Raw genomic sequence first — 25,925 nt, 5'->3', positions numbered from 1 at the left:
TGTATACATTCCCTTCTTACATCTTGACTTGCGTGGCCACAGAGCCTCGCTCGGACCATATCAGCTGCCTGCAGCCATGGCTGTTCACATGCCGGTCATGCAACCTCGCCTTAGGTTAGGCCTGTGCCTTTCCATATGTATACGTCCCACATCACTCTTGCATAACCCCTTTCCGTGCTTCCTCCTTATTTCCACCAGCCGATTTCACCTCATCTCTACACATCCACATACACCAGCAGAGGCATCAGCCCTCCTGTCTCACAGTCAAAGCGAAATCTACACATCTGTCCCACACCACTGTGCACCTTGAAACCCCTCCCCATCCTTGCTTTGCACAGCAGCTACAGGCAGACCAATACTTCCCCACCCACACATGCAAGATCACACAGCAATTACTTCCTCAGAGGTAGCTTAACCCTTTCCCCACCAGATTCAGCGTACAAATACGAGGTGGATTTCATGCTCCTGCTTATGGGTGGTGCGCATCATCACATGCTCTCCCTTCCTGCTATCACAGCTCACATATATTGGTGGCATAAATCATAAATACCACACTCGATTCCCTTGCTCTTTACTCTTGTTCTTGCTGCCTAGATCCTCTGACACCTGCCTCTCTCTACCCCAAATTATTCAGAGGCTAAAACCCCAAATCCTGACACACAAATCCAAAAGCTGTAGATCCCCTCAGCGACCAGCGCTAGCTTCACAAGCTCCACTGAAGAATTTCTGGTTGTGAGAGACTGTGCTTCCACCCTGCTCTTTCTTCAGAGCAACGCAGACACAGAGACCTTGCTGGCTCAAGCGACATGACCCTCTTTCCCTTGCCTCATTGCTTACCTGGGACATTTGGGGGCGCAAGTTGATCTCCCGCAAGTTGACAGCGTGAGCCGTGAGGTTGTTGAGGAGCTGGCAGAGTAGGACGCCATCGCGCAAGGCTTGGGCCAAGTCGCAGACCTGGGCACCCTCCCAGGTCACTCTGTGGTTGGGGGGCAGCACCCGGCACTGGATAAGCCAGCGGGCGCATTGCTTCCACAGCTCCATTCTCACCACCACCAACACCCAAGGGGCTGCTCCTGGGTGCTGTGCCGGGGCTGCTTTCCACAGCCACCAGCAGCACCCTTCCTGGCGGCTGCGAAACTGCAACAGGCGACAGCTTCCTCTTTTGCAACTGACATCAGACCACAAAGAGAGAGAAAAGGGCTGGTGTGGGGGCTGGGGAACTTCCTCACCCCACCCCGGAGGAGGAGGTGCCAAAGAAGAAGCAAAAAAGCCCAGCTTTCACTCAACTTTGCTCAATTCTTTGCCAGGAGTTCAGGGTGCTACAAAGGCCTCTCTTTTATAGCAGCAGCCATGGGGAGAGTTGTTTTCTGACAAGGCCCAGCTAAGGTGGTGTGCCTTAGTAGACAAATTTTGGGGTACAAAGCCAGGAACCAAAATATTTCAGGTTGCCTCTCTTGGCAGCGCAGTGGCATAGTGTGGGGGGTGCAGGGGGGGCCGGCCGCACCGGGCGCAACATCTGGGGTTTAGGGGCGCAAATCCACGGGTTAGGGGGCGCAAATTACTTGCCTTGCCCCGGGTGCTGACAACCCACGCTACGCCACTGTGGCAGCGTACACATTTTTTTAAAAAATACAAAGTATGAAGACCGGGCTGGATCTTGAAGCCCTGAGGGGCAAGTAAAATTCATTTTATTTACCGTAAATACTTTCTTCACCTGCTTTTTTCACAGAGAGCAAACAACAAAATAATAAAATAACCAAGAGGACGAGCAAAAAAAGGTATGAAATCATAAAGCAGCAGCCGTATCCTGATGAAAGGTCAAGAGAGAGAGGGAGTTGAATGGCTCTCCTGAGGCAGGGAGTTCCACTGTCTTGGGTGTGGTGGTCATAGAAAAGGCTCAGCCAACCAGCTGTGCAGGGCCGTCTTTAGCAGATGCGGTGCCGGGGTGCAAATATCCGCCCAGTGCCCTCAAATTACCACAGATAGTGTTGGGGTGGCCATAGCTGCACACTGCCAGCCATGGGTGGGGGGGGGGATAGAGAGGCGCAACTCTCCCCCATGCCGCTGCGGGAGAGCGATCCCCGTAGAGGCTTGGGAGTGAAGTTGCACCCCTCCCAAGCCTCCTTGGGAGTAGAGCGATCCTCATAGAGGCTTGGGAGGGAAGCTGCGCACCTGCCAGCCATATGGTTGGCGGGGCGCACCTTCCATCCTAAGCCTCCCAAGCCTCTGCGGGGATCACTCTCCTCACAAGGCGGCTTGGGAGGGAAGCTGCACACCTGCCAGCCTTATGGTTGGTGGAGCGCAGCTGGCGGGCATGCAGAGAAAGGGGAGGCCGCTGGCAAAGCCGCGCAGCTCCCCTACTTGCTGGGGCGCCCCTGAGTGGCCACGCCCTGGCGCAACGCACCACTAAGTCCTATGGGAAGGACGGCTCTGCAGCTGCGCTTTCCACTACCGCGGGAACACGGTGAAGAGCAGGGACATGGCATCATCCCATTTTGCCTCAGGTGCTACCCCACTCGGCTGCCATGACACTCCACTCCCGCCAAAGCATCCCTTCTTACCTGGTTGTGTGGCGGCAAAGCAGATGCGACCGCGACAGGTTCTGCTGAGCTCTTGCGAGGTTTCGACAAACTCTTGGCAGGGTTCCTGCAGGGGGACGGCTTCTTGGGCTTCTGTGCCTGAGGCAATTGCTTCAGGCCGCCTCATGGGTGGGCTGGTCCCGGTGAAGATCCTTTCCTGACCTGAAGATCTTAAGGAGCAGGCTCATCCCTTCCCCTTACCAAGTGGCCCCAACATTTTTTTGTGCTCCCCCTCCCCAAACTAGCATCTTCATACCATTGGTATGGAGAAAATATACTACAAATATCATTACACCTGGTCTCTGACTTCAAAAAGGGCTCTGCCCAGACATAGTAAATGAGTAATCCTATGCTTATCAACCTTATCCATCCCAAAATCTGCATGTGTGTGTATGAAAAACTCAACAAACAACAGAATTGGCTAGTTAGCTAACTCGAATTCTAAATATTTTTAAAAAGAACCAAACAAGAAAAGCAACACGAACAAGTCAAGAAAACCACAGATCTTTCCTCTGAGCTCTCTAAAACAGTCAGTTGGAAAGGAGCACATTCAAGCAGCTATATGTCATGGCCTTCATTGTTGAGTACGTATGACCTCATAGAGGACAGGCAGAAGGGGAAGGTGGTTGGCTGAGCTGCTATTTAAAGGGTCCTTGCACAACCTTGATCACAGGAGTGCCAACTTGAATTAAACATTGAGGGGGCCCAGGTAAGCCCCACCCTGCATAACTGATCAAATGACACGGCACACTCACACCATTTGAATGGCAATGACCATCAACTCTGGGAGGGCCTGGCCCCCTCAAATATTTTATTGGGGTGGCGAAAAGAACTTGGCCCTTAGAGTTGTCTGCCGTGATATCTCAATAGCTGTTTCTTGTGAGGTTAAGCAGAGATTTTAGCCCGAAAAGGTTTTAGATTTTAAAAATGACCCTGGCTTTCTTTCTAACCCTTAAAAGATCATGGATTTGCCAACTGGCCACATATAAATCAACCTGACTATGCTTTTGTGCATATCGAAAAGGAGGGAATCTGCCGAAGTCTACTCAGGACGTTTAATCTTGGCATGATGGACCTAAACATCATCACCAATTCATTTTAAGAGATCAGACAGTTGTTAGTGGCAAAGTTGCAAGACCCCTGGTTCAAAAGATGGCAATGCTTGAAAGGGTTATTTGCAACGGGAAACGTATCCCTTTTGGAAAAAGTTTGCAATCTAACAATATCATCATAATACGATAGGAAACTATTGCTAGTTGTTGTAAACCAATGTGGCATCTGAATAAACTTTGCAGACATAAACCTTTAATTTGCTCTAGCGTAGCAGCCTACAGAAAGCAACTTACAGAAAGAAGTCTCACTGTCCAGACTGAACGACCAGATGGCTTTTTTTGGATGTCATGCCGAGCCCTGCAGCTGTAGCGAACAAAAATTGTCTCTGGGAAATGTTGGTGCCTGTCATATCTCACTTACAGCTTCTTGTTCATACAGGCAATTTGTTCTTCAGGCTCTTATTTTTCATTCTTTCCCTACAAGTTCTTGCGTATGTCTAGCCATCATTTCTTTCATCTCCAACACTTCCAGGGCCTTTTCTTTTTCCAAAACCCCATGTTCTTTGCAGATCTCATTATTTTGCTTTTTTAAATTTAAGACTTATTTCAACATGATGCTTATTCTATTTTAGCTGCCATTCTGTCACTTACAACACACCGGCACACTGTTCTTGAGGTCATTCTGTATGTGGTAGCACTTTCATGTTTCCTGTTTAATTTTCAGTGACAAATTTTCAACATCCTCATTCAGTTTCTCTGCTTCAGCAGCTAATTTATTTTCTGCTGTCTTAGATCGCATCTAGTGCAGGGTGTGTACAAAGTTTTTATTCTTTGTAAAGCTTTTTATTATTATTTCATTTTATAGTGCTTATAAAACAGAGAACAATTATAAGAAGGGCATGTCCATTGTGGCATGCATGCATTGTGGCATGCATGCAAACCTGTAACACAATAAATAACATTAACATAACCCACAGAAAACTGCATAAATTGGGAATTATTAAGAGCAGAGCATTAAGAGCATGGCACATCTTTGTAGTTTGCACTGCCTCAGTATCCTTGAGAGGGAAATTAATTAAGGTCAGAACAGCACCTGCCACAATCGCCCCCAGAGGAGCAAAGTAATGCTGCAATCCAGCCAGAATTCTCCTGAGGTTTTCGACAACAAACAGTAAATAAATTTCATGAAATTTATAATCAGTGCTCACAGAGCGATGCAATTAAGCAGGGAGTGGGTGCTAAGAGGGATGCGGGTGGCGCTGTGGGTTAAACCACAGAGCCTAGGGCTTGCCAATCGGAAGGCCGGTGGTTCGAATCCCCGCGACGGGGTGAGCTCCCGTTGTTCGGTCCCAGCTTCTGCCAACCTAGCAGTTCTAAAGCATGCCTGTGCAAGTAGATAAATAGGTACCGCTCCGGCGGGAAGGTAAATAACATTTCCATGCACTGCTCTGGTTTCGCCAGAAGCAGCTTAGTCATGATGGCCACATGACCCGGAAAGACTGTCCGCGGACAAACGTCGGCTCCCTCGGCCAGTAAAGTGAGATGAGTGCTGCAACCCCAGAGTCGTTCATGACTGGACTTAACTGTCAGGGGTCCTTTACCTGGTGGTAAAGTCTTGGTGGCTAAATATTGGAAAGAAAATCATATACCCACCAAAGAATGGTTATGCAAGCTGACCGAGTACAGTGGTACCTTGGGTTAAGAACTTAATTTGTTCTTGAGGTCTGTTCTTAACCTGAAACTGTTCTTAACCTGAAGCACCACTTTAGCTAATGGGGCCTACTGCTGCTGCACAATTTCCGTTCTCATCCTTAAGCAAAGTTCTTAACCCGAGGTAATATTTCTGGATTAGTGGAGTCTGTAACCTGAAGGGTATGTAACCTGAAGCATATATAATCCAAGGTACTACTGTACTTGGAACTCGCGAAGCTAACAGGTGTATTAAGAGACAAATCTAATACAGTATTTAAGAAAGAATGGGATCATTTAAACAACTACCTGATGACTCAAGGTTCAGCATCTAAGATCTGGTTGTGCCTAGAATAACACTGCAAAAGCAATAGTGTCCTGATACCAAGATGAGGAACCAATTAAAATACAGGAAAGTATCTTTACTAAGAACAATGAACTGCTGTGGTATTGGCGGAAGTCTTTATTTGTTGTTTTGTAGGTAGTTTTGTATGTAGTTCTGTGTGTTTTAATTTAACAATCTGTTTTTAAAATCTGAAGAAGTGTGCATGCACACGAAAGCTCATACCAAGAACTAACTTAGTTGGTCTTTAAGGTGCTACTGGAAGAATTTTTTTTATTTTGTTTTTAATATATTAGTCTAACAATGAGTGATTTACTGTTATCCTAGTTATATATCCATATATATCCATATATATTATTGCCCCCTCCTTTTCTTCTCTTTTATACTTCTTTCTTTTTTCTTCTATAATTTTACTTTTCCTTATTAATTTTTATTTTTTATTTATTTACTTAATCTGTTTGACGACTGTAAGTTTTGTTCTAATTGTTTGTGTATACAACATAATTCAATCAAAAAGAAAGAAAAAGAAAAGAAAACAGCAAGACCTCAGAGCCTAGAGTATGGGTAGGTAAACTACGGCCCGGGGGCTGGATCCAGCCCAATCGTCTTCTAAATCCAGCCCGTGGACGGTCCGGGAGTCAGCGTGTTTTTACAAGAGTTTTATTTAAATTGCATCTCTGGGTTATTTGTGGGGCATAGGAATTCATTCATTATTATTTTTTCAAAATATAGTCTGGCCCCCCACAAGGTCTGAGGGACAGTGGACCGGCCCCTTGCTGGAAAAGTTTGCTGACCCCTGCCCTGGAGTGTCAGAACTGGAGAATTCCTCTCGAACCAAACTTCCCTCTTTTACCAAATGCACCCACAAGAGGTCGTTTTGCTCCATAAAATGCAATCTTGGCAGCTGGCAATAACGGAGCTTCATCCACTTAATCTGGGATCTGCAAATGGCCTGTAGCTTCAGCTGACATTCACATTTTTCTGCTTACAGGACGCAGCTGGGCAACCAATGTCGCTACTTGGAACAGCAGTATTTTCAGGGGCACTGGGGGAGGGGCTGAATGTGGGGGCTCCAGCCAGCATTCTGGATGGTGCAGTGCAACTGCTTTTGGTAGCAACCTCCCCCCCCAAAAAAAAAAACAACCCCTGAGGCTGTGCTGTGTTTTTGCTGCATTTCACAGAACAAATACATAATTTGTTGCTCTTAAGTCAAGCTCAGAAGAGTGGTCCAGGAGTTTGAAAAGAGCTTTTATGCCATCTAAACCCATCCTAACCTTTTCCAGAAAAAAAAACAACAACTTACTGCTGTGTTCCCACCCAGCCACCTGTGGAATAAGCCTGGCAAATATGCAAATACAATTTATAGTATTTTATTGCCTACCCTTACTTCCACTGCATTTATAGGATGGAAACTGAAGCAAGGTGAATTGTGTAAAGCCCTACAATAAGTCCATGGGAACGGAAAGCCCCATGGCTTCCAAATTATTATTTATTCATTTTAGACAATTAATATACTGCTTAACATGGAAGTTAGGTCTCCCTAGCCACTCAGACTCTCCTGTCAAAATTATCAAGTTATCGATTTCTCCAATCCTTTGTGAGCTTTCTGCCTTCCTAAACTACTTTTCCCTTTTATTGCCAAAATCTGCATACTTAAGTGTTCTTTGAGATTTGGTTTTAATTGGATATTGCCTTAAGCATCCAGTTTCTGACCTGAGAAGGAGTCTCTTGGTATTTTAAGAAGAAAAGGTGGAAATTAACAATGGACAATGGTCAAGTACAGCTATGAGGCTCTAGACTGCGGTGGTTTATAAGTGGCTCTTCATAGCACACAATATTGCTGAATAGTCTTTTAGTTGCTATTCTGATTTATTGATCTCCTCTGTTTATTGTCTGTGGCAGCTTTTTTTTAAAAAATTATTTGCTTTGGCTGTGAACTGCTTTTGGGTATTACTTTAAATAGAAAAGCACTCTGTGAATATTTGAAACAAATAATAAAAGACGCAGCCCCATTGTTGATAAAAATGTATTGAAAATAAATAAGATAAAATATTGCAATCAGCTGCTCGGCTTACGAAGAGACTGTGTTCAGTTCTATCTCCCCACTCCATACCAAACAGCTGATTTAGCAGGATTTCTCCTTTTGAAAAACAGCCTCAGCGGAAATGTGAGCTGCGCTTAACGTGAATGTGTACCTCATGTTCAAGAATTATTCAGATCTGACTTGCAATGGGTGGTTATTTAGGCAAGATCAAAAGATCACCTTCCTTTTGGTAGTTCCTGATAAAGCAGCAAGATCTTGCTGAAGCCTTCAATACAGCAATGTATACCAGAGTTTAAGAAAAATATTCTAAGTATTCAGGCGAAGACATTCTCTAGGACTGAGTCATCAGAGCGAAGTATTCAAAACACAAGAGGATGCAATAGCTTGAAAGGGCAAGATGGGAGTGAATCAGTATTTGTGATAGCACTGGCATATGTGAAAGTGGGCTGGGTTCAACCAGAACCAGGACCAATAAGAACTACGGCTGTGTTTCTTGGTTCAAACACTAGGCATGCAGTGGCCCGTTTGAGCAGATCTCAGCTTTGACGAGCTGGTGAATACTTCGTATCCTTGTAAGGTGGGAAGCTGAGCTCTTGTTCTGGTCAATCTTTAATATTTACTTTTTCATCAGTTTGAGGAATATATTATTATACACAGCAGAGGTTTTCTACCTTTTTGAGTCCACGGCTCCCTTGACCAAATCCATTCTTCCTGGGGCACCCCTGTGAGGCTCAGGAGCCCAGTTATGCCACCCATTGCCTGCAAAGCTGGCAGCTTATCACCCCTTTTCGGACACCCTCTCTTGGCAGCCTGGCAGTCTCCTCTCCTTGGGAGTCCTCTGGGCAGCCGCTTCTGGTCTCTGAGCTGTCTCCCCTGCCCCAAAGAGAGATGCCTCCTCACACTGCCTCACAGGGGCCTGGGAAGAGGATGCCCCCAGCCTTAGTGGCCCAATGAAGACCGGCCAAAGGTGAACGTGAGGCCAGCACCTCACCTGGGGAGGCAGCAGCGGGCGCTGTCAGGCCTGCATGGTGGAAAGGCTCCCTTTCAGCACTGGGCACTCAGCTCCCAGGCAGGGTTCACAAGGCCAGTGCGGCACCTTTCTGCCTGGCCTCCCTCTTGTCTGTCCATTCCCGACAGCAAGGGCTGGTGGACTGGCTGGGCTCCCTCACCTGCTTGCTTACTCTGAGGCTTCCTCAGCTCCTAGCAACCAGCACCCCCTGGCCAGCCCCAAAGGGACCATTTGCTTGGGGAGCTTGTAGTCAGGGTTATTGCAACAAACAGCTGTGCAAGCCTTTGGGAGGCCGAGATGGGTGTTGCCCGTGGCATGCCTGACCCTCATTCAAGGGACCCCAGGCCTTAGAACAGGGGTTTTCAACCAGTGTGCCGTGACAAGGGGTGTCTTGCCCATAGAGGCAAGTGGCGCAGGGCGCCAGGGTGCCATGTTCTGGAGGGTGTCAAGGAAGAGGCAGAGGCTGAAATACTGTGCCCAGTTCTGGGCACCACAATTTAGGAAGGATGCTGACAAGTACAGGTATGTGAAGCATAAAAGCCAACTCTTAGGGGCAGTGCCAGATTTATGTACTGTATAAGCTAAACAAGCTATAGCTTAGGGCCCCCCAAAAATTTTTAAAGAAAGAAACTTGGATGTACATTTCCAAAATATAGGATAAAAGACAAATAAAATAAAACCTACAATTATTATTTCATGTTATAGCAAGTTTCTAGAAACTAGATTATGAGTCTTTGTAAATTATTTTTCCAAAGGAATTTTGTTATTGCCAATGTGTTTGCATTATTAAGTATGTTATGAATAAAAAATCATTTTAAGTTAGAGCGTAATAATTATTTCACTATTAATATATTTCTTAATTGTATTTCACTATTAATATACATCTTCTTAATTGTATTTCAGTTCAACAATTGGATAAAATATATATTTTGTTATGTGCAAATGGCTTTAGATACCTATTAGGTCCATAAATGACCATATAGCATATATTCAACACAATAAAACAGCGACAATTTGTTGTTGACAAAGGACAGCTGGACATTTAAGGGTCCCATTACCTTCAGTAGCTTAGGGCCTCATCAAACCTAAATCCGGCCCTGCCTAGGGACTGAGGTCCCTTCGGGTGCGGGTTGTCCCCCCCCCCCCAAAAAAAAAGTTGATTGGCATTGCCATTCCAATAGTGCGCGCGCGCTGCGTCTTGCGATCGATTATGCAGGGCGGGGTTTACCTGCCCCCCCCGCACTATTTTACTCAAGTTTATTCCATAATTGTGAAGCATAACTAGGAGGTGCCCCCCCCCGGCGGAGGGACATTCCAGGCCCCTTTCCGCGGCTCCGCGCCTTCGTATCGCGCCCAGGAGCGCAGCGCACACTGGCGAGTCGCCAGCGGGTTTGCAGCTTCGGACGGGCCCGGCGAGGTCTGGAGGAGAGCCGCCGCCCGGGCTCAGCAGGTGGCGAGGTCGGAAGGCGAGGCGCGCCCGGGGAAGCCCCTCCCCGGCTGCAGGTAGCCGCGGGGAGGAGGCAGCGGGCGCGGCGGCTCGACGGCGAGCAGGAACGGCGCCCGGGCCTCGCGTGGAGGCGCTGCGCGGTCGTAATCGCTTCCAAGAGAGCTCGGGCGGGAACCGGGAAGCCGCCGCCGGGCTCCCTCGGGGCGGGGAGTTCCGCGGTCCCCACCTTTGAAAAGGTGGGGCTTTCCTGGGAGCCGCGCTCCTTCGGGGGCGCCTTACTCCTCCTCGCCGCCGGCCTCACCCACCCGAAGGAGGAAAGGTGAGTCTCTGGGTTTCTTTCTGTTTAGTGAAGGGTCGGAGGTTTAGGCTTCTGGGCCGCCTGTCCTTTTCCAGGCGCACAAAACGGAGCTGGCTCTCTGCTACCATAGATGGGCTTCGGCGGAGCTGCGCGCGGGCGGCCGCGTTTCCTTTCCCACCGAGCGCGCCGTTTCCTGGTCTCCGGACTTGGGAGGGGAACTTCGCGGCTCGACTCGCCGCCGTGCAGTGCCGGATTTACGTATAAGTTAAGCTATGGTTTAGGGCCCCACTCTCTTGGGCCCCCCAAAAAAAAATATTAAAGAAAAAAACCCCTGTATGTACATTTCCAAAATATAAGGTAAAAACAAATAAAATAAAACCTACATACAGCAACAGTGTTTTAATATACTTCTTAATTGTATTTCAGTTCAACAATTGCTTTGATAAAATATATATTTTGTTCTGTGCAGATGGCTTTAGGGTTAGGGTCCATAAATTACCATAAATTACTATTAGGTCCACAAATTACCATATAGCATATATTCAACACAAAAAACAGCGACAATTTGTTGTTGACAAAGGAGAGCTGGACATATAAAGGGCCCCATTACCTTCAGTAGCTTAGGGCCTCATCAAACCGAAATCCGGCCCTGCCACCGTGGGGTTTCCGTGTGCCAAAATCCAGCTTAGTTTTTGGTCAGAGTTGTGGAGCAGTATCCTTACCTGATATTGCAAGGTGGGCGTGTTTGTGTGTCCCTCTGTCCCATCCCCCCCAACACAACACCAAGCCGAACCCCACACACTTAAGTTATCACCAACTGCGCAACTTTTGCAGGTTGAAGGGAATTGGACAACATTCAGATACTGCTAGTAATGATATGGCCCCGAGTTCGCCCCATGGCATAGTTGAGTAGAGTGGATTTTAAATTGGCATCCCACTTTCTCAGTAACAAACGCTGAGCTCAAAAGTGGCACACAGGAATCTGAGAATTGTAGAGCTGGAAGAACACTGCAAACACTGTAATATCAAACACAGTAGGTAAAGGTCAAAGGTAAAGGACCCCTGGATGGTTAAGTCTAGTCAAAGGTGAGTAGGGGGTTTGTGGTGCTCATCTCGCTTTCAGGCCGAGGGAGCTGGCGTTTATCCGCAGATGGTTTTGCGGGTCATGTGGCCAGCATGACTAAACTGCTTCTGGCACAGCGGAACACCGTGATGGAAGCCAGAGCGCACGGAAACACCATTTACCTTTCTGCCACAGTGGTACCTATTTATCTACTTGCATTGGTGTGCTTTCAAACTGCTAGGTTGGCAGGAGCTGGGACAGAGCAACGGGAGCTCACTCCGTCGCAGGGATTCAAACTGCCAGCCTTCCAATCGGCAAGCCCAAGAGGCTCAGTTCTATAGACCACAGTGCCACCCTCATATGTAAAGCAAACAACAACAACATCCCATTCATCAACACAATCCATACAATTCACTAAAGTCATAGTAACTCACAGTATTGCCAGGATACTTCCTAATCACGTGGAACCTTCCCCATAACTACAAAAAATGAACTGGCTGTTGGTTATAAAATGCATTCGCTGTACATGAATTATAGACACTTACACAGACCTAGAGATGTAAAAAAACATTTCGGGAGGGGTAGGCAAGTTCATTGAATCAGTGGTGGCTGGTCAGCTTCCATTGGCAGTTCCCTCACTGCGAGAAGTGAGGTTACAGGGAACCAGGCAGAGGGCCTTCTCAGTAGTGGCACCCGCCCTGTGGAACACCCTCCCATCAGATATCAAGGAAATAAACAACTATCTGACTTTTAGAAGACATCTGAAGGCAGCCCTGTTGAGGGAGTTTTTTAGGTGTGATCTTTTATCATGTTTTTAATATTCGGTTGGGCACCGCCCAGAGTGGCTGGGGAAACACAACCAGATGGCAAGGGTATAAATAAATTATTATTATTATGAAGAAATAATAATCGAGTGAGTGCCTTTCCCTCATCTGCAAGAAATCCCAACCAGTTGAGTCTGGGACCTGAGGCCTTTCTAGGTCTGAGAGTGTGATTTGCAGACAGACTCTTAGTCTTTGGTGACTCCTTCCCTTCTAGGAATCAAGGGCATGACTCTGGTCTGACTGGAGTGGCTCTCAGTTTTTAAGAGGAAGCTGAGAGCTAAAGCTGAACAAGATCCTCATCCTCCTGGGAAAAGTGACAAGTGAGGTGCCGCAGGGTTCTGTCCCGGGCCCATGGTTGGTCAATGTCTTTATGCATGACTTGGAGGAGGGTGATCAGAATGATCAAGGGTGTGGAAACCAAGCCTTATGAGGAACGGTTGAGGAAGTTAGGTATGTTTAGCCTGAAGACGATGAGACTGAGAGGAGATATGACAGCCGTCTTCAAATATCTAAAGGTAAGAAGAGGGAACAAGCTTGTTTTCTCCTGCCCTGGAGGGTAGGAGACAAACTAATGGCCTCAAGTTACAAGAAAGGAGATTATGACTAAACATCAGGAAGAACTTTCTGACAGAAAGAGCTGTTCGACAGTGGAAAGACTCATCCAGGAGCCGGAAGGTTGTGGACTCCCCTTCCTTGGAGGTTGAATGGCCATCTGTCATGAATGCTTGAGTCGAGCTTCCTGCATTGCAGGGGGTTGGACTAGATGTCCCTCAGAGTCCCTTTCAACTCTGCAGTTCTATGATTCCAAGGAAGAATATTTGTGGCCAGTGGGTAAAGGTAAAGGGACCCCTGACCATTAGGTCCAGTCACAGACGACTCTGGGGTTGCAGCGCTCCTTTACAGCTTCCAGGTCATGTGGCCAGCATGACAAAGCCGCTTCTGGCGAACCAGAGCAGCGCACGGAAATGCCGTTTACCTTCCCGCCGGAGTGGTACCTATTTATCTACTTGCACTTCAACGTGCTTTTGAATTGCTAGGTGGGCAGGAGCTGGGACCGAGCAACGGGAGCTCACCCCGTCGTGGGGATTTGAACCGCCGACCTTCTGAACGGCAAGCCCTAGGCTCTGTGGTTTAACCCACAGCACCACCCGTTTTAATTCATATCAGTGAAGCGGCACAGTTTGTGTCGGGAACCTTATTCAGCTAGCCGCAATCAGGGCCATGACCGCAATGAACCGTGGAACGACTGAGATAATAAATAACGAAATTGGGGAAGTGTCTTCTCTTTCGTGCTTCTGCCTTGTCAAGAAGAAGAAATGACTCATGGTGCTCTTAAGACAATGACACCCCAACCCCTCCTGTTATGAGGTGTGGGAACTTAGAATCATAGAATCCCAAGCTTTTTCAGGCCACCCTCCCCCACCTTGCTTCCATAAACTCATCTGCATGCAGTGCTCCTTAACATATAAAAACAATATTTCAGAATGGAAGTTTGCACAACCCAGTCAGGAAGATAATAACGCAGTAAAATTCAAAACATTGACAATCTGTTGCACATTTATTCAAAATTCAATTTAAACTACTTAGTTTGATTAATTCAGCAGTGTTAATGAACTTGATCCAGTGTTGCCAGCTTTTCAGAGACTGATGGGCAATGGCACCTCCAGGGGCCCCTGCCTCTCACTTGCCTCTTTGCTCCCCCCCCCCCCGGAACACCCCCTCCTCACTTTGGGAACCACTGTTTTCGCCTCTGCAAGGCCCTCTAGTTGAGGTGGCTGTGGTTTGGAGGTATAATTAGCTATTTGCTATTTATGGTCAGGGCCCTGCCTTAAAAGGATTCTCATTTAAATGCGACACTGGGAGGATAGAACGAAAAGGAAACTGGGGAGGAATATGCAGTTACACAGGCTTAGTTACATAGGCTTAGTGTCAATCGGAAGAGTAGAGTAAAATGCTTTAAATTAATAAATGTGACATTAGGGGGCTGTGCCAAAGGCTTCACGGAGAAGGTCTCCTTCTTTGGAGGTCTTTCAGCAGAGGCTTGACAACCAGATGTCAGGAGAGCTCTGATGGTGTTTCCTGCTTGGCAGGGGGTTGGACTCGATGGCCCTTGTGGTCTCTTCCAACTCTATGATTCTATGAAATTGTGCTTTGCGGAGGGATTAGAAAGAAGGAAGAGAGGTGGACTTGTTGTGTAGGTGTTCTGGAAATAGTACTAGGCATAGAGGGCAGCGTCTTTTGAGGCAGCAAGGGGACCTTGGAGAGCTGAGAGTGGGCAAGCAAAGGTCAGGGATGCATCTGGACATTTCATTGATTGATTAATTCATTCATTCAGAAGGGCTCCCAGATGAACTTACAGATCATTTTTTTAAAAAAAAACCACACACACACACACACACACACACACACACACACAACAGAGCACCTGAGGTTATAGGAAGGATGTCTCTCTTTTCCTTGTCTTCAGGATAGATTCTTTTTGAACCAAACGCCTTTGGAATCAATGGTCAAACCCTGGTGAGAAATGGCCACCCTCCCCATGGAATTAAAGAATCGCGGGTGGCGCTGTGGGTTAAACCACAGAGCCTAGGGCTTGCCGATCAGAAGGTCGGCGGTTCGAATTCCCGCGATGGGGTGAGCTCCCATTGCTCGGTCCCTGCTCCTGCCAACCTAGCAGTTCAAAAGCACGTCAAAGTGCAAGTAGATAAATAGGTACCACTCCAGCAGGAAGGTAAACGGCGTTTCCGTGCGCTGCTCTGGTTCGCCAGAAGCAGCTTAGTCATGCTGGCCACATGACCCGGAAGCTGTACGCCGTCTCCCTCAGCCAGTAAAGCGAGATGAGCGCCGCAACCCCAGAGTCATCCGCGACTGGACCTAATGGTCAGGGGTCCCTTTACCTTTAAGAGTTGGAAGGGACCCCAACGGTCATTTATCCAACCCCCTGCAATGCAGGGATCAAACTTGGCTTGGTATGGCTGGATCTCCCTCTGGGGGTCCGCGTGAAGCTGTAAGCACTGCTGTGGCTATTTTCAGTCTGGTGATCTGGGGTGCTGCTCTGGGGCACTCAGTAACTTGCTGTTTTGAAGACACTGAAGATTTCAGTGTGGGGTGGGTGTACAGTGGTGCCCCGCAAAACGAATGCCTCGCAAGACGGAAAACTCGCTAGACGAAAGAGTTTTCCGTTTTGGAGGTGCTTCGCAAAACGAATCTCCTATGGGCTTGCTTCGCAAGACGACAATGTCTTGCAAGTTCCTGCTGGTTTTCCCCCCTCCCTCCCCCCTTTTCTAAGCCGCTAAGCCGCTTATCAGCTGATCCGATCAGCAGATAAGCCGCTAATAGCGCTAATCCGCTAATCCGTCAATGGGCTTGCTTCGCAAGACGAAAAAACCGCTAGACAAAGAGAATCACAGAACGGATTCTTTTCGTCTTGCGAGGCACCACTGTATTGGTGAGAGAGAGTGAGTTAGGGAGTTCTGGGTGTATTCAAACAGGTTTTGTTGTGGTTATGTATCAGCTGTGCCTGATGTGGAAATCTACAGGATGGTAGATTTTAAGTGCTCTCCAGGAAAAAGCACACCTGGCCTGACACTGTCTGCCTGTCTGTCTGTCTGTCTGTGCCTCTGGCCATCCTCCCTAAGTCAAGCTGCTTTTGCAAGGATTTCCAAAGCTGTTGCTTGTGTGGGTCCTGTGCTGGGAACAATGCACGAAAAGCTTGGGGGGGGAGGGGAAGCACCCACTGGACGGGAGCATTTCCTCTCTATTGTGTGGCTCACCCTGGCCTCTCTTTCTGTGCTGATTCTGACCAGCTGGTGGAGCTGACTGTTGTGCCTATTTAGCTTGGCAGTGGCAAAGTTGGCTGTGCATGTGCACATGGTGGTTTGTGTACATGTGAGGAGGGGGTCTTGATTTTGGATTCCTTTATTCACATCTATCTGTTAGTGACAGACTCCTGGATAACTTTATTCTGAGATCAGAGCAAGGTAGGCAAGCTAGATGCACTATTCCCCCTTCTGCATCTCGTGTCTTGCTTTTTGGTTTGTAAGGAGGCATCCCTTCCAATCAGGGCGCAGGGCCATTTAATTCAGTTGTTTTCTCCCTAGCATTCCAGGTTGATGCCTCAGGCTTGCTTGTGAGTTTATTTTGGCTGGAGCCATTCTTGCTGAATCAAATTACAGTGGTACCTCGGGTTACATACGCTTCAGGTTACATACGCTTCAGGTTACAGACTCCGCTAACCCAGAAATAGTACTTTGGATTAAGAACTTTGCTTCAGGATGAGAACAGAAATCGTGCTCCGGCGGCGCAGCGGCAGCAGGAGGCCCCATTAGCTAAAGTGGTGCTTCAGGTTAAGAACAGTTTCAGGTTAAGTCCGGACCTCCGGAACAAATTAAGTACTTAACCTGAGGTACCACTGTAGACAGAAAGAGTCAATTCTGCCACCTTCACCATGTCTGTTGAAGCAAAAGAACAATTCCCAGTATCTGCTGCAAGCCTCTTATGTTTTTTCCTCATTCTCTTTTTTTAATATACATTTTTATTAGTTTTTTTAACATATCATTTCCAACAATCATTTAACATAACTTCTTATCTTATACAATACTTTAGACTTCCGTCAACAACCTCTGAAGATTTTGTTCTTTATCACTTGTTCTACATTTCTTAATTTCTCTATTACTTTTAATTATCATTAACTAATAATTCTCTTCATAGTCTTCCTTGCAATATTTCTGTAGTGGTTGGGAGTTACTCGTGCGTAATCCTGCTCCGTTTGAGCATCGGATTGCCTGATTAAACCCTCCGGACTACGCAGCCCATATTAGCGTGGCTGCCCTTAGTCACTCGTAGAATCTGTCTGTGGGCGTTTCTTAAAGCGTTGCCAACATAAGAGTTGTTTGACGCCCAATCGTTTCCGCCTCTCACTGCGCAGGAGTCTCCTGCGCAGGGTGGGCGTGGGCAGCGGGGTGCTTGGGCTCTCCAACGAAGAGTCCTGGAGCCCCTGCATCTCCCTGTCCCGTTGCTCTCCTGGATCCCTGGTATTACACTTATTCCCTTCCCCTTCTTCCCAGCTGAGTCTCCCTCTAGCGCTTGGACCTTCTCCTGCAGAATCAGAGACCCTCTCCTTCTCCCGTGCCTCTGATGGCAGTTCCCTGACAATTTCACATAGTCCTTCTTACAGAACTTCTTGCAGTCCTGCTAGTGTAATCTGTTTATTACAATTGCTTTTCAGATAGTTCAAATATTTACTCCAGTCTTCTAAGAATTTCTGGTCCCGTAGGTTTCGAATCCTTCCTGTTAATTTATCTAATTCTGCATAGTCCATTAATTTCATTTGCCATTATTTTTCCGTCGGTAATTCTTCTTGCTTCCATTTTCCTCATTCTCTTTACTCCACTTACTCAAGTCTTCCTTGCATGAGGTGAAATTGTACCGATCCTCTGGAATTTCTTTCTTTTTTTTAATCTTCTTTTAAGCCAGTGTGTTAATCTCTCTCTCTCTCCCCCACCCCCCCTTGAGGTGGATGAGTTCAGAGGGGACTTCTGGTTGTATGTGACACACTTTTGTGACATCGGTTTCCTCCCCCTCAGTGAGTTTGTAACCTCAGTCTTGTCATCACCTTTCCTGCCCCTTTAAAAGGAAGTGTGTTTTTTATGCAGGCTGTAGAGTCAGTGGCGGCAGGCTGGAAGGCAGTTCAGAAGCTGGTGAATGGGGAACCGGCCAGAAGTCATTTTCCGTGCAAATTGTCAATGTTTCTGGAGGAGATAGAGACACATCTACCACTGGAGAAGTTGTTTCCTCAACAAGCCATTATTAGGAGATGATGGTATGTCGCACTTTCTACTTATTTATTTCCTTTTTAAATGCATTCCTCAAGAAAAATCCAGGGAAAGTGTTTGGATGGTACCTTTCAGTGTGAGTTAAGCTCCCTTTCTGCTAGAAAATGCGGGACTCAAAACTGTTTGGCTATGAGCTTCTGTATCTGAATAGGGAGAATAGAGCATGGGTAGGCAAACTAAGGCCCAGGGGCCAGATCCGGCCCAATCACCTTCTAAATCCGGCCTGCGGATGGTCCAGGAATCAGCGTGTTTTTACATGAGTAGAATGTGTCCTTTTATTTAAAATGCATCTCTGGTTTATTTGTGGGGCATAGGAATTCATTCACTCCCCCCCACTAAAAAAAAAAGTCTGGCCCCCAACAAGGTCTGAGGGACAGTGGACCGGCCCCCTGCTGAAAAAGTTTGCTGACCCCTGTTTTAATGTGTTGTAAATGGCTTTGAGATTTTTCCCCCTTTAAAATATAAAGCAGTATAGAAATAAAATTAATAATAATAACAGTAAGTTCCATTGCAAAAAACCTGCCTAGAAATTCTGTTGTGCCGACCGTAACCCAGGTTTAAGAGGTGCCATTTGGCGATTAGCTTATATACCTGAGTTTCTTTTTTTATAATTTTTATTAATTTTTTCTTTTACAAATTCACCATCCCAAACAATATTCACAAATTTCAACTTTTTGGACTTCCACCAGCTTTTCCACCAATCATCCATATTTTCTATTTTAATGCATTTTCTAATATTATATTGCCATTTAATATATCCTTTTCAGATCTACTTCTTTTTTACAATACATCTTTAACTCTCACAAAACCTCTTTAAATCCTACTAACGCTGTCTGTTCATCACATATGCTTTTCAGGTAATCTGTAAACTTTCCCCAGCCCTCAATGAACCTGTGATCACGTTGGTTATATACCTGAGTTTCTAACACTGGTCAAGGGTGGGGAAGAGGCTGTCAATGCCTGCAAATCCCAGCGCTTTACTTCCAAGTAAGAGAGAGTGCAGATACAATGAAGCCCATTTAATTGGGTTTGAGGGTGGGGCAGCATCAGAGTCCCCCCGCACTGTTGCATTCTTGGAAGCAGAAACACGCTAATCGAGCTTCTAATTCAGGTGGTACAATGGGGGCACCCAGCTAGAATGTTGCTCAGAGTGGAAATGTTTAGGAGACTTTTGAAAATGCACTTTCTGGCTGGGTTGGCAACTCTCCCCCCCCCCCCCCCCCGGTCAGAATGGAAAGGTCTTTCAGATTCCTATGAACAATGGCGCTACTGATCATGGCCGTGCAGCCTTAAGATTGAGAGGCGATTTTAGCTGGGAAATGTTGACCAGCTTGTTGGGCAAGGGATTCATGTCACGCCTTTTTGGCTTCCGTTTCTTCACCTGCGCTGAGCCTGCTTCTGAAGACAGCACTGCTTTCATTTTCCAACACTCCTTTCCTGTTAATGGTTAATTCCATCCCTAGGCAAACAACTCCAGAAGGAGAAAGTGCTTGTTTCTTTCTGGTAGGTTGTCATGGCTCCAGGGTGCTGCTGGCTGTTATCTCTCCCCCCCCCCACCTGCTCCTGCAGGGCCAACCCAAGGAGTTTACCTGTCCCAAGCAGGTACCCTGTGAAATGGAGGGGTTAGGAGTGCACCTCTTTTACTTCTTGCAACATTGCAGAGCATGTTGGCATCACAACTATGAATATGTGCACTGTGTTTGGTCCTGTGATAGGAATTTTGAGGTCTTGGATATATGTTAAAATGTTCATAAGTGTACCAACCAAGCACGTACATAGATCAGCACAGGAAGACCAACCTGAAGCCATTTTGATTCCTAAAGTGAGCAAATGTTTTCTCTGTAAGGTCAAAGTGGAAAAGCCTCCCCATTGTCTTTTCCTTCACAAATCCTGTCTTAAGGGTATGTCTGTGTTTGAATAGGGTGTGAGCCTGTGACATGGCCCAGGAACTAAGTATTTATCACTACAAAAGACTGGCCAGGCTCCCCAGGCAACCCAATCAAGTAACCTGCCAGACAGGAGATAAACAACGACAGGAGAAAAACAACATTCAAATTTCTGTTTTAGACCGCCTTTTCTGTGATGTAGGTATGATGTATTTGAGGGGTGGTCTTAGGTTACACCCCTTCTGTGATGTATGTATGATGTTTCTGGGGGTGGTCTTGTTCTACAGGGTGGCAATTTCAAAAGTTTTTATAAGGCCTTGGACGCCATTTTTCTGGGTTCCTCCTCTCTCCTGCAGGTGAGGGGAGCACCCTGTTGCAACAGATCAATAAAGATCAAGCTTACTAGCTGCTTTGCTTCTCAATTTTCTCTGGTTGGCCTCTGTTATTTTCTCCTACCACTAGGGAACCTATGTAAGGACTCTATATGGGCTCTTGGATACTCCATAAGGGAAAAGGACAGTTTTTGTTTACGGCAGTCCACTGTCTTCTGTAATGCTTTCCCCCCATTTATACCCCACAAGAGTTCAAGATGGTGCAGCTGATTCTCCCCCTCATTTAATCCCCACATCAACCCTGTGTGGTGGGCTCGACAGAGACATAAGAAAGTTACTGGCCCAAGGCCACTCACTGAGCTCCAAGGCTGAGTGGATCTGCCAGTCCTAGTTTGGGCACTTGAACCAATATGCACTGCTGGAATCTACTTATGCAGGCAACTCTCAACTTAGGCAGGGGTTGGCAGGCAAAGCCAAAATTGTGTATAGTCAAAACACATTGCGTTCAAGGGTGGTGAGATTGCCAAAGTCTTTTTTACCCGCTTTTGACCCCCTTTTAAATATTTTTTTTAAGCTGAATGCGCACAAGTTTTAAATGCACGTAAGCTACGAGTTACCTGGACTAACATTGCGGACTATTTATGTTGTGCTGTACATCAATATTTTCTTATACACAGCTTAGCAGCTGTTTTATGTCTTGTGCCCCTTGCCTGGTTAAAGCTTTCTCCTTCTTTCTTGCTCCACATCTGAGCAGAAGAATATGGAACTGGCTGGTGAGAAGCTGAGGAAGGAGCTGGAAGAGGAGTTGAAACTGGACCCTGAGCAACTTCGCAGCCACGCCTGGTACCACGGCTGTTTGCCACGGCAGGTAATAGCTCACGGATACTGTGGCGGAGAGCAGGAGGAGAACTTAACAATGCTTTCCTGGGACTGTCTCTTAACTCTCGGAAAGTGTAGAAATCTGCCGGTGGTACCCCAAACTGTTCTGAATGGCGAAGGTCTGCTTCTCCCGATGTATTCGTGATTACTTGTTCCATTTCTCTCCCGTCCATCAACTAAGTCCTCTGCGTTGGTTCACAGCTGAACGAAACAATAACATGCAGTAGAAAATGTAGTGGAATTCAGCACGATGGTATTACTCGTAATGCCTGTCCTGCTCAACGCAAAGCCCTTTACAAAGCTACCTTAATCCTCTTGTCTCTTTCGGAAGTTTGGACAAAGAGGAGGAGCTGTTTCAGCACAGAGAGCAGGCACAGTGGTGGTGAAATCATAGATGAAGATGGTTCTGTGCCCCAAAAGTGTGCAAAAGCTGCAAATGCTATGTCCTCTCAAAGTGGGGGAATCATAAAATCATAGAATTGTAGAGTTAGAAGGGACCCAAACAGCCACCTAGTACAATGCCCTATAAAATCTCTTCCCACCGTGGATTCCCTATGGCAGAGGTTTTCAATCTTTGGCAGCCTCTCTCCCTCTTCCAGACACCCTCCCTTGTGGAGGGTTCCTCCAGCCTCCTCTCCACTCTCCTTAGGAGTCCTCTGGGCAGCCACTGCTGCTGCCCCTGGTCTGTAAGCTGCCCCCCCCCCGAAACCAGAGGCACCATTCACCTTCACAGCTTGTAGCCAGGTCTGCTGCAACAAACAGCTGTGCAAACCTTTGGGAGGCAGAGATATGAGAGCGCATCAGAGGAGGGAGGGAAAGAAAGAGGGATAGAGGCCAGTGTTGCCCACGGCACCCCTGACCATCATTCAAGGCACCTCAGGGCACCATGGCACGCTGGTTGAAAACCACTGCCCTATGGGGTTATTGCGTTCAGTAGCTGCAAGGTTCTCTCCTTTAATAGTTGTCCGGAAGGGAAGAGTTTTGAAGGGTGCATATTGTATCTGGCCCAGAAGGGAGATTGATGTAGCTGTCAAAGGTATGAGTGTCCTATAGCAGATATGGTCTCCTGCCGATGGACTTGCAGTACCTCTCCACACTGACTCCTTGGATCCTGCTGGGCAACCCTCCTTTCTTGCTACAGTGGTACCTCGGGTTACAGACACTTCAGGTTAAAGACGCCACTAACCCAGAAATAGTACCTCGGGTTAAGAACTTTGCTTTAGGATGAGAACAGAAATTGCGCGGTGGTGGGAGGCTCCATTAGCTAAAGTGGTACCTCAGGTTAAGAACAGTTTCAGGTTAAGAATGGACCTCCGGAACGAATTAAGTTCTTAACCCGAGGTACCACTGTACACTGTTTTTGCTCCTGATCTCCTCGGCCACCTCCAACCGCAAACTAAGTTCCTCTATCTCTCTCTCCCTCGTTTTCCTTTCTGGCCTTAGGAGGCAGAGTCTCTGCTGCAGGACGACGGAGAGTTCCTCATTCGTGACTCACGGTCCAGCTCCGACGACTACGTCCTGTCGTGCCGCTGGGGCGGCCAGGCCCTGCACTTCAAGATCATCCGCGTGGTGCTGCGCCCCCGGAAGGGCTATTCCCGCACCCTCTTCCAGTTTGAGCAGGAGCAGTTTGACAACGTGCCCGCCCTGGTGCGCTTTTACGTGGGCAACCAGAAGGCCATCTCGGATGCCTCGGGAGCCGTGGTGTCCCGGCCTGTCAACAGGAGCGTGCCCCTCCGCTGGCTGAAGGAGCGGTACAGCGACACTGGCCAACCCCCGGGGCCGGGCAGGGTGCCCCTTCGGCGCTTCAGCTTCCGTGCAGCCGCAGATGCGGAGGAGACGGGAGACGGGAGCTTGCTTCGGTGAGCAAACAATTACTGTGGGAGCTTTGTCTTGGGGGAGGTTGCGATGGTGGGCATGGCATGGCTTTCTTGTGGTGCAAATCTAAGCCAGTGCCTAATGGGACTCCCAAATCCCATTCCCAGCCAGCATGGCCAATGGTTACAGGCAGGGCTCCCCCCCCAACTGGAACTCAGTTCCAGCATCTCTCAGGTGAGTTCTGGTACCTCTCAAGTGGACACCATTGCCATTCTAAGAGAACGAAGGAGTTGTTCATGGTGAGTTCCAGCACCTCTTTTTCTAGGAAAATAGTACTGGTTAGGGGTGAATGATAGGTGTTATAGTCCAACAACATCTGGAGAGCCACAAGTTCCCGTGATTTAAGCAGGCCAACTAGGAGGAAGCACCACTTTTAGACCTACATCTAAATAGCTGTGAGCAATTCCCTGGTCTCGTTCAGACGTAATGCCAAACCATAGTTCAGTGCTTCAGAGGGCCTTGGGCTCCCTACTCCCCTCCCTTCTGTCCAAGTATGAGATAAACGTGTGAATTGACCTGCCTTGCGTTGTGGCTCTTGAAGCCTCGTCAGTGTGATGTCCATTTGTATGTGAGTCTAAGCATTATCTGGCAGCTGGTCCACACATTCAAGTGGCTTTTCTGTAGGTTTTTGAAAGGCAGCATTGGTGGGCTGGAATGGGTCAGTCATTTCCCTCTTATCCGCCCCCCCCCACCCCAGGACAAAAGATCGAAGTGGAAGTGACCCCAGTAGTCTAGACCAGTTGGATCGGAAGCCGTCCTTGCATGGTGCCCAGTCGGACAGCAATTTGTTGACAGGTGAGTGACGTGGAGATGGCAGGCTCAATATCAGCTTCTGTTTGTAATGCTGGAGGTGGGTAAGCAATGGTAAAAGTTCAGTGCAGTTATTACTAGACTTAAAAGAGGCAAGCTGTTAAGTTTTCATCAGCTTTCTGGGATGTTTTCCACTGTCCAGTTGTTCTTGGGCTTGTTGATCAGAAGGTCAGCAGTTTGAATCCGCTCGATTGGGTGAGCTCCTGTTGTTTTGTCCCAGCTTCTGCCAACCTAGTAGTTTGAAAGCACACCAGCGCAAGTAGATAGATAGGTACTGCTGTGGCTGGAAGGTAAATGGCGTTTCCGTGTGCTCTGGCACTCATCACAGTGTCCCACTGCACCAGAAGCGGATTAGTCATGCTGGCCACATGTCCTGGAAAGCTGTCTGTGGACAAACACCAGCTCCCTCAGCCTGAAGTGAGATGCACGCCGGAACCCCATAGTCGCCTTTGACTGGACGTATCTGTCCAGGGGTCCTTAACCTCTTTATCTTTACCTTCTGTCATCCAGCTTGAAAATAGACATGATGTTTCACTTTTTATTTTTTCATGCGAAAGGAGAGATTTTTATTCTGTTCAAAAATCATGGAATTTGCCAATGAAAAAACAACAACCCAAAAAGGTCCTACTTTAATGGGTTGAGAGCAGTAACAACAACAACAAAAAAATCCAAACCACACTTCAGAACCAGAGTAAATCATGGATTGTTTCTCCTAGGTTGTAAATTGTGGGATTTTGAAGAACAGACCTCCTTGGGCTGTTTTGCTTATTTATTTAGAAGAGGTATATATGAGGACAGCAATTGTTGCTGTTGGAGTGGGTGCCAATCGAGAAGGACAGCTGGGTCTCAGAATCATAGAATTTTAGAGTCAGAAGGCACCCCGGGGTAATCTAGTCCAACCCCCTGAAATGCAGGAATCTTTTGCCCAACGACCCTAAGATTAAGAGTCTCATGCTCTACTGACTGAGTAAAGCAGTGGGCATTGTTTCAGCTCTACGATAACCCAGATTTGGATATTTGAATATCAGCATCATTGGCCAACGACTAATATGATGACCTGGGTTTGATGGGCTTAATTTGAGAGTTGGAGCTTACTGCCTGTCAGGCTGCAGAGGAACCAACCCCCACGGCAGGTTGCCAGGAACCAGGATGGATTTGATTTAAATCAAATTGATTTAAATCACTAGTCAGTCAGACTTCAAAATACATAGACAGATAATTATGAAATTATTGTGAGATTTAATAAGTTAACTGTTTATATTTGGACAACGTTTCTGCTGTACAGTGGTGCCCCGCAAGACGAATGCCTCGCAAGACGGAAAACCCGCTAGACAAAAGGGTTTTCCGTTTTGGAGGTGCTTCGCAAAATGAATTTCCTATGGGCTTGCTTCGCAAGACTACAATGCCTTGCGAGTTCCTGCTGGTTTTTTTCCCCTTTCCCCCCCTTTTTCTAAGCCGCTAAGCCGCTTATCAGCTGATCCGATCAGCAGATAAGCCGCTAAAAGCCGCTAATAGCGCTAATCCGCTAATCCTTCAATGGGCTTGCTTCGCAAGATGAAAAAACCGCTAGACGAAGAGAATCACAGAACGGATTCTTTTCGTCTTGCGAGGCACCACTGTACTTTATTGGAAGGAGAAAAACAACCATTTCCTTAATAACAATTTAAACAATTTATTTAACTAAAACAATAACATTATAGCATATGCATCCATGTTTCTTAATTTATGTGGTTAACAAACAAACAAACTTAGACTGAGTTTTAGCACAGATGAAAAACTTAAAACAAATCCTTATTTCCTGATGAATAACCTTTGGACCTTAATGTAACTTAAATAGAAAACTATCTTTAGAAAGATTTTTCATCCAAAAGCATTTTATTTTAAAAATACAATTTAAATTTTAAAAAATCCATTTAAATAAAAATATATATCCTATTTTTAAAATATATATCGGTTTTTAA

General features: G+C 46.9%; 2 protein-coding genes across 7 annotated transcripts in view; one reads left to right on the top strand and one right to left on the bottom strand.

Moving 5' to 3' along the window:
- Positions 1 to 3,180, bottom strand: part of VAV1 (vav guanine nucleotide exchange factor 1) — an 89,918-nt gene extending 86,738 nt beyond the window's left edge. Inside the window, exon 1 of one of the 6 annotated variants that reach the window (XR_014520779.1) lies at positions 838 to 1,173. Coding sequence is in view for 4 of the 6 variants with exons in the window: in XM_083482959.1 (XP_083339085.1) it covers positions 838 to 1,041 (204 nt within the window). In the remaining 2 variants the exon portion in view is untranslated. Of the gene's footprint in view, positions 1 to 837; positions 1,382 to 2,561 lie in introns of those variants that run through there. The other 5 variants (XM_083482963.1, XM_083482959.1, XM_083482958.1 and 2 more) reach the window with 5 other exon arrangements.
- A 6,788-nt stretch (positions 3,181 to 9,968) lies between these two features.
- SH2D3A (SH2 domain containing 3A) overlaps positions 9,969 to 25,925 on the top strand; it is a 29,270-nt gene continuing 13,313 nt past the window's right edge. The window contains exons 1-5 of the mRNA XM_083483014.1: positions 9,969 to 10,482; positions 18,003 to 18,169; positions 21,155 to 21,268; positions 22,723 to 23,138; positions 23,852 to 23,949. Coding sequence (XP_083339140.1) covers positions 18,164 to 18,169; positions 21,155 to 21,268; positions 22,723 to 23,138; positions 23,852 to 23,949 — 634 coding nt within the window. The 5' untranslated portion in view covers positions 9,969 to 10,482; positions 18,003 to 18,163. The remainder of the gene's footprint in view (positions 10,483 to 18,002; positions 18,170 to 21,154; positions 21,269 to 22,722; positions 23,139 to 23,851; positions 23,950 to 25,925) is intronic.

Source organism: Podarcis liolepis (assembly GCF_965112155.1).
Source record: "Podarcis liolepis genome assembly, chromosome: 17".
In the NCBI taxonomy this organism is placed as follows: Eukaryota; Metazoa; Chordata; class Lepidosauria; order Squamata; family Lacertidae; genus Podarcis; species Podarcis liolepis.
Note: the sequence above shows the minus strand (reverse complement) of the source record. Positions and strands in the feature narration are given on the sequence as shown.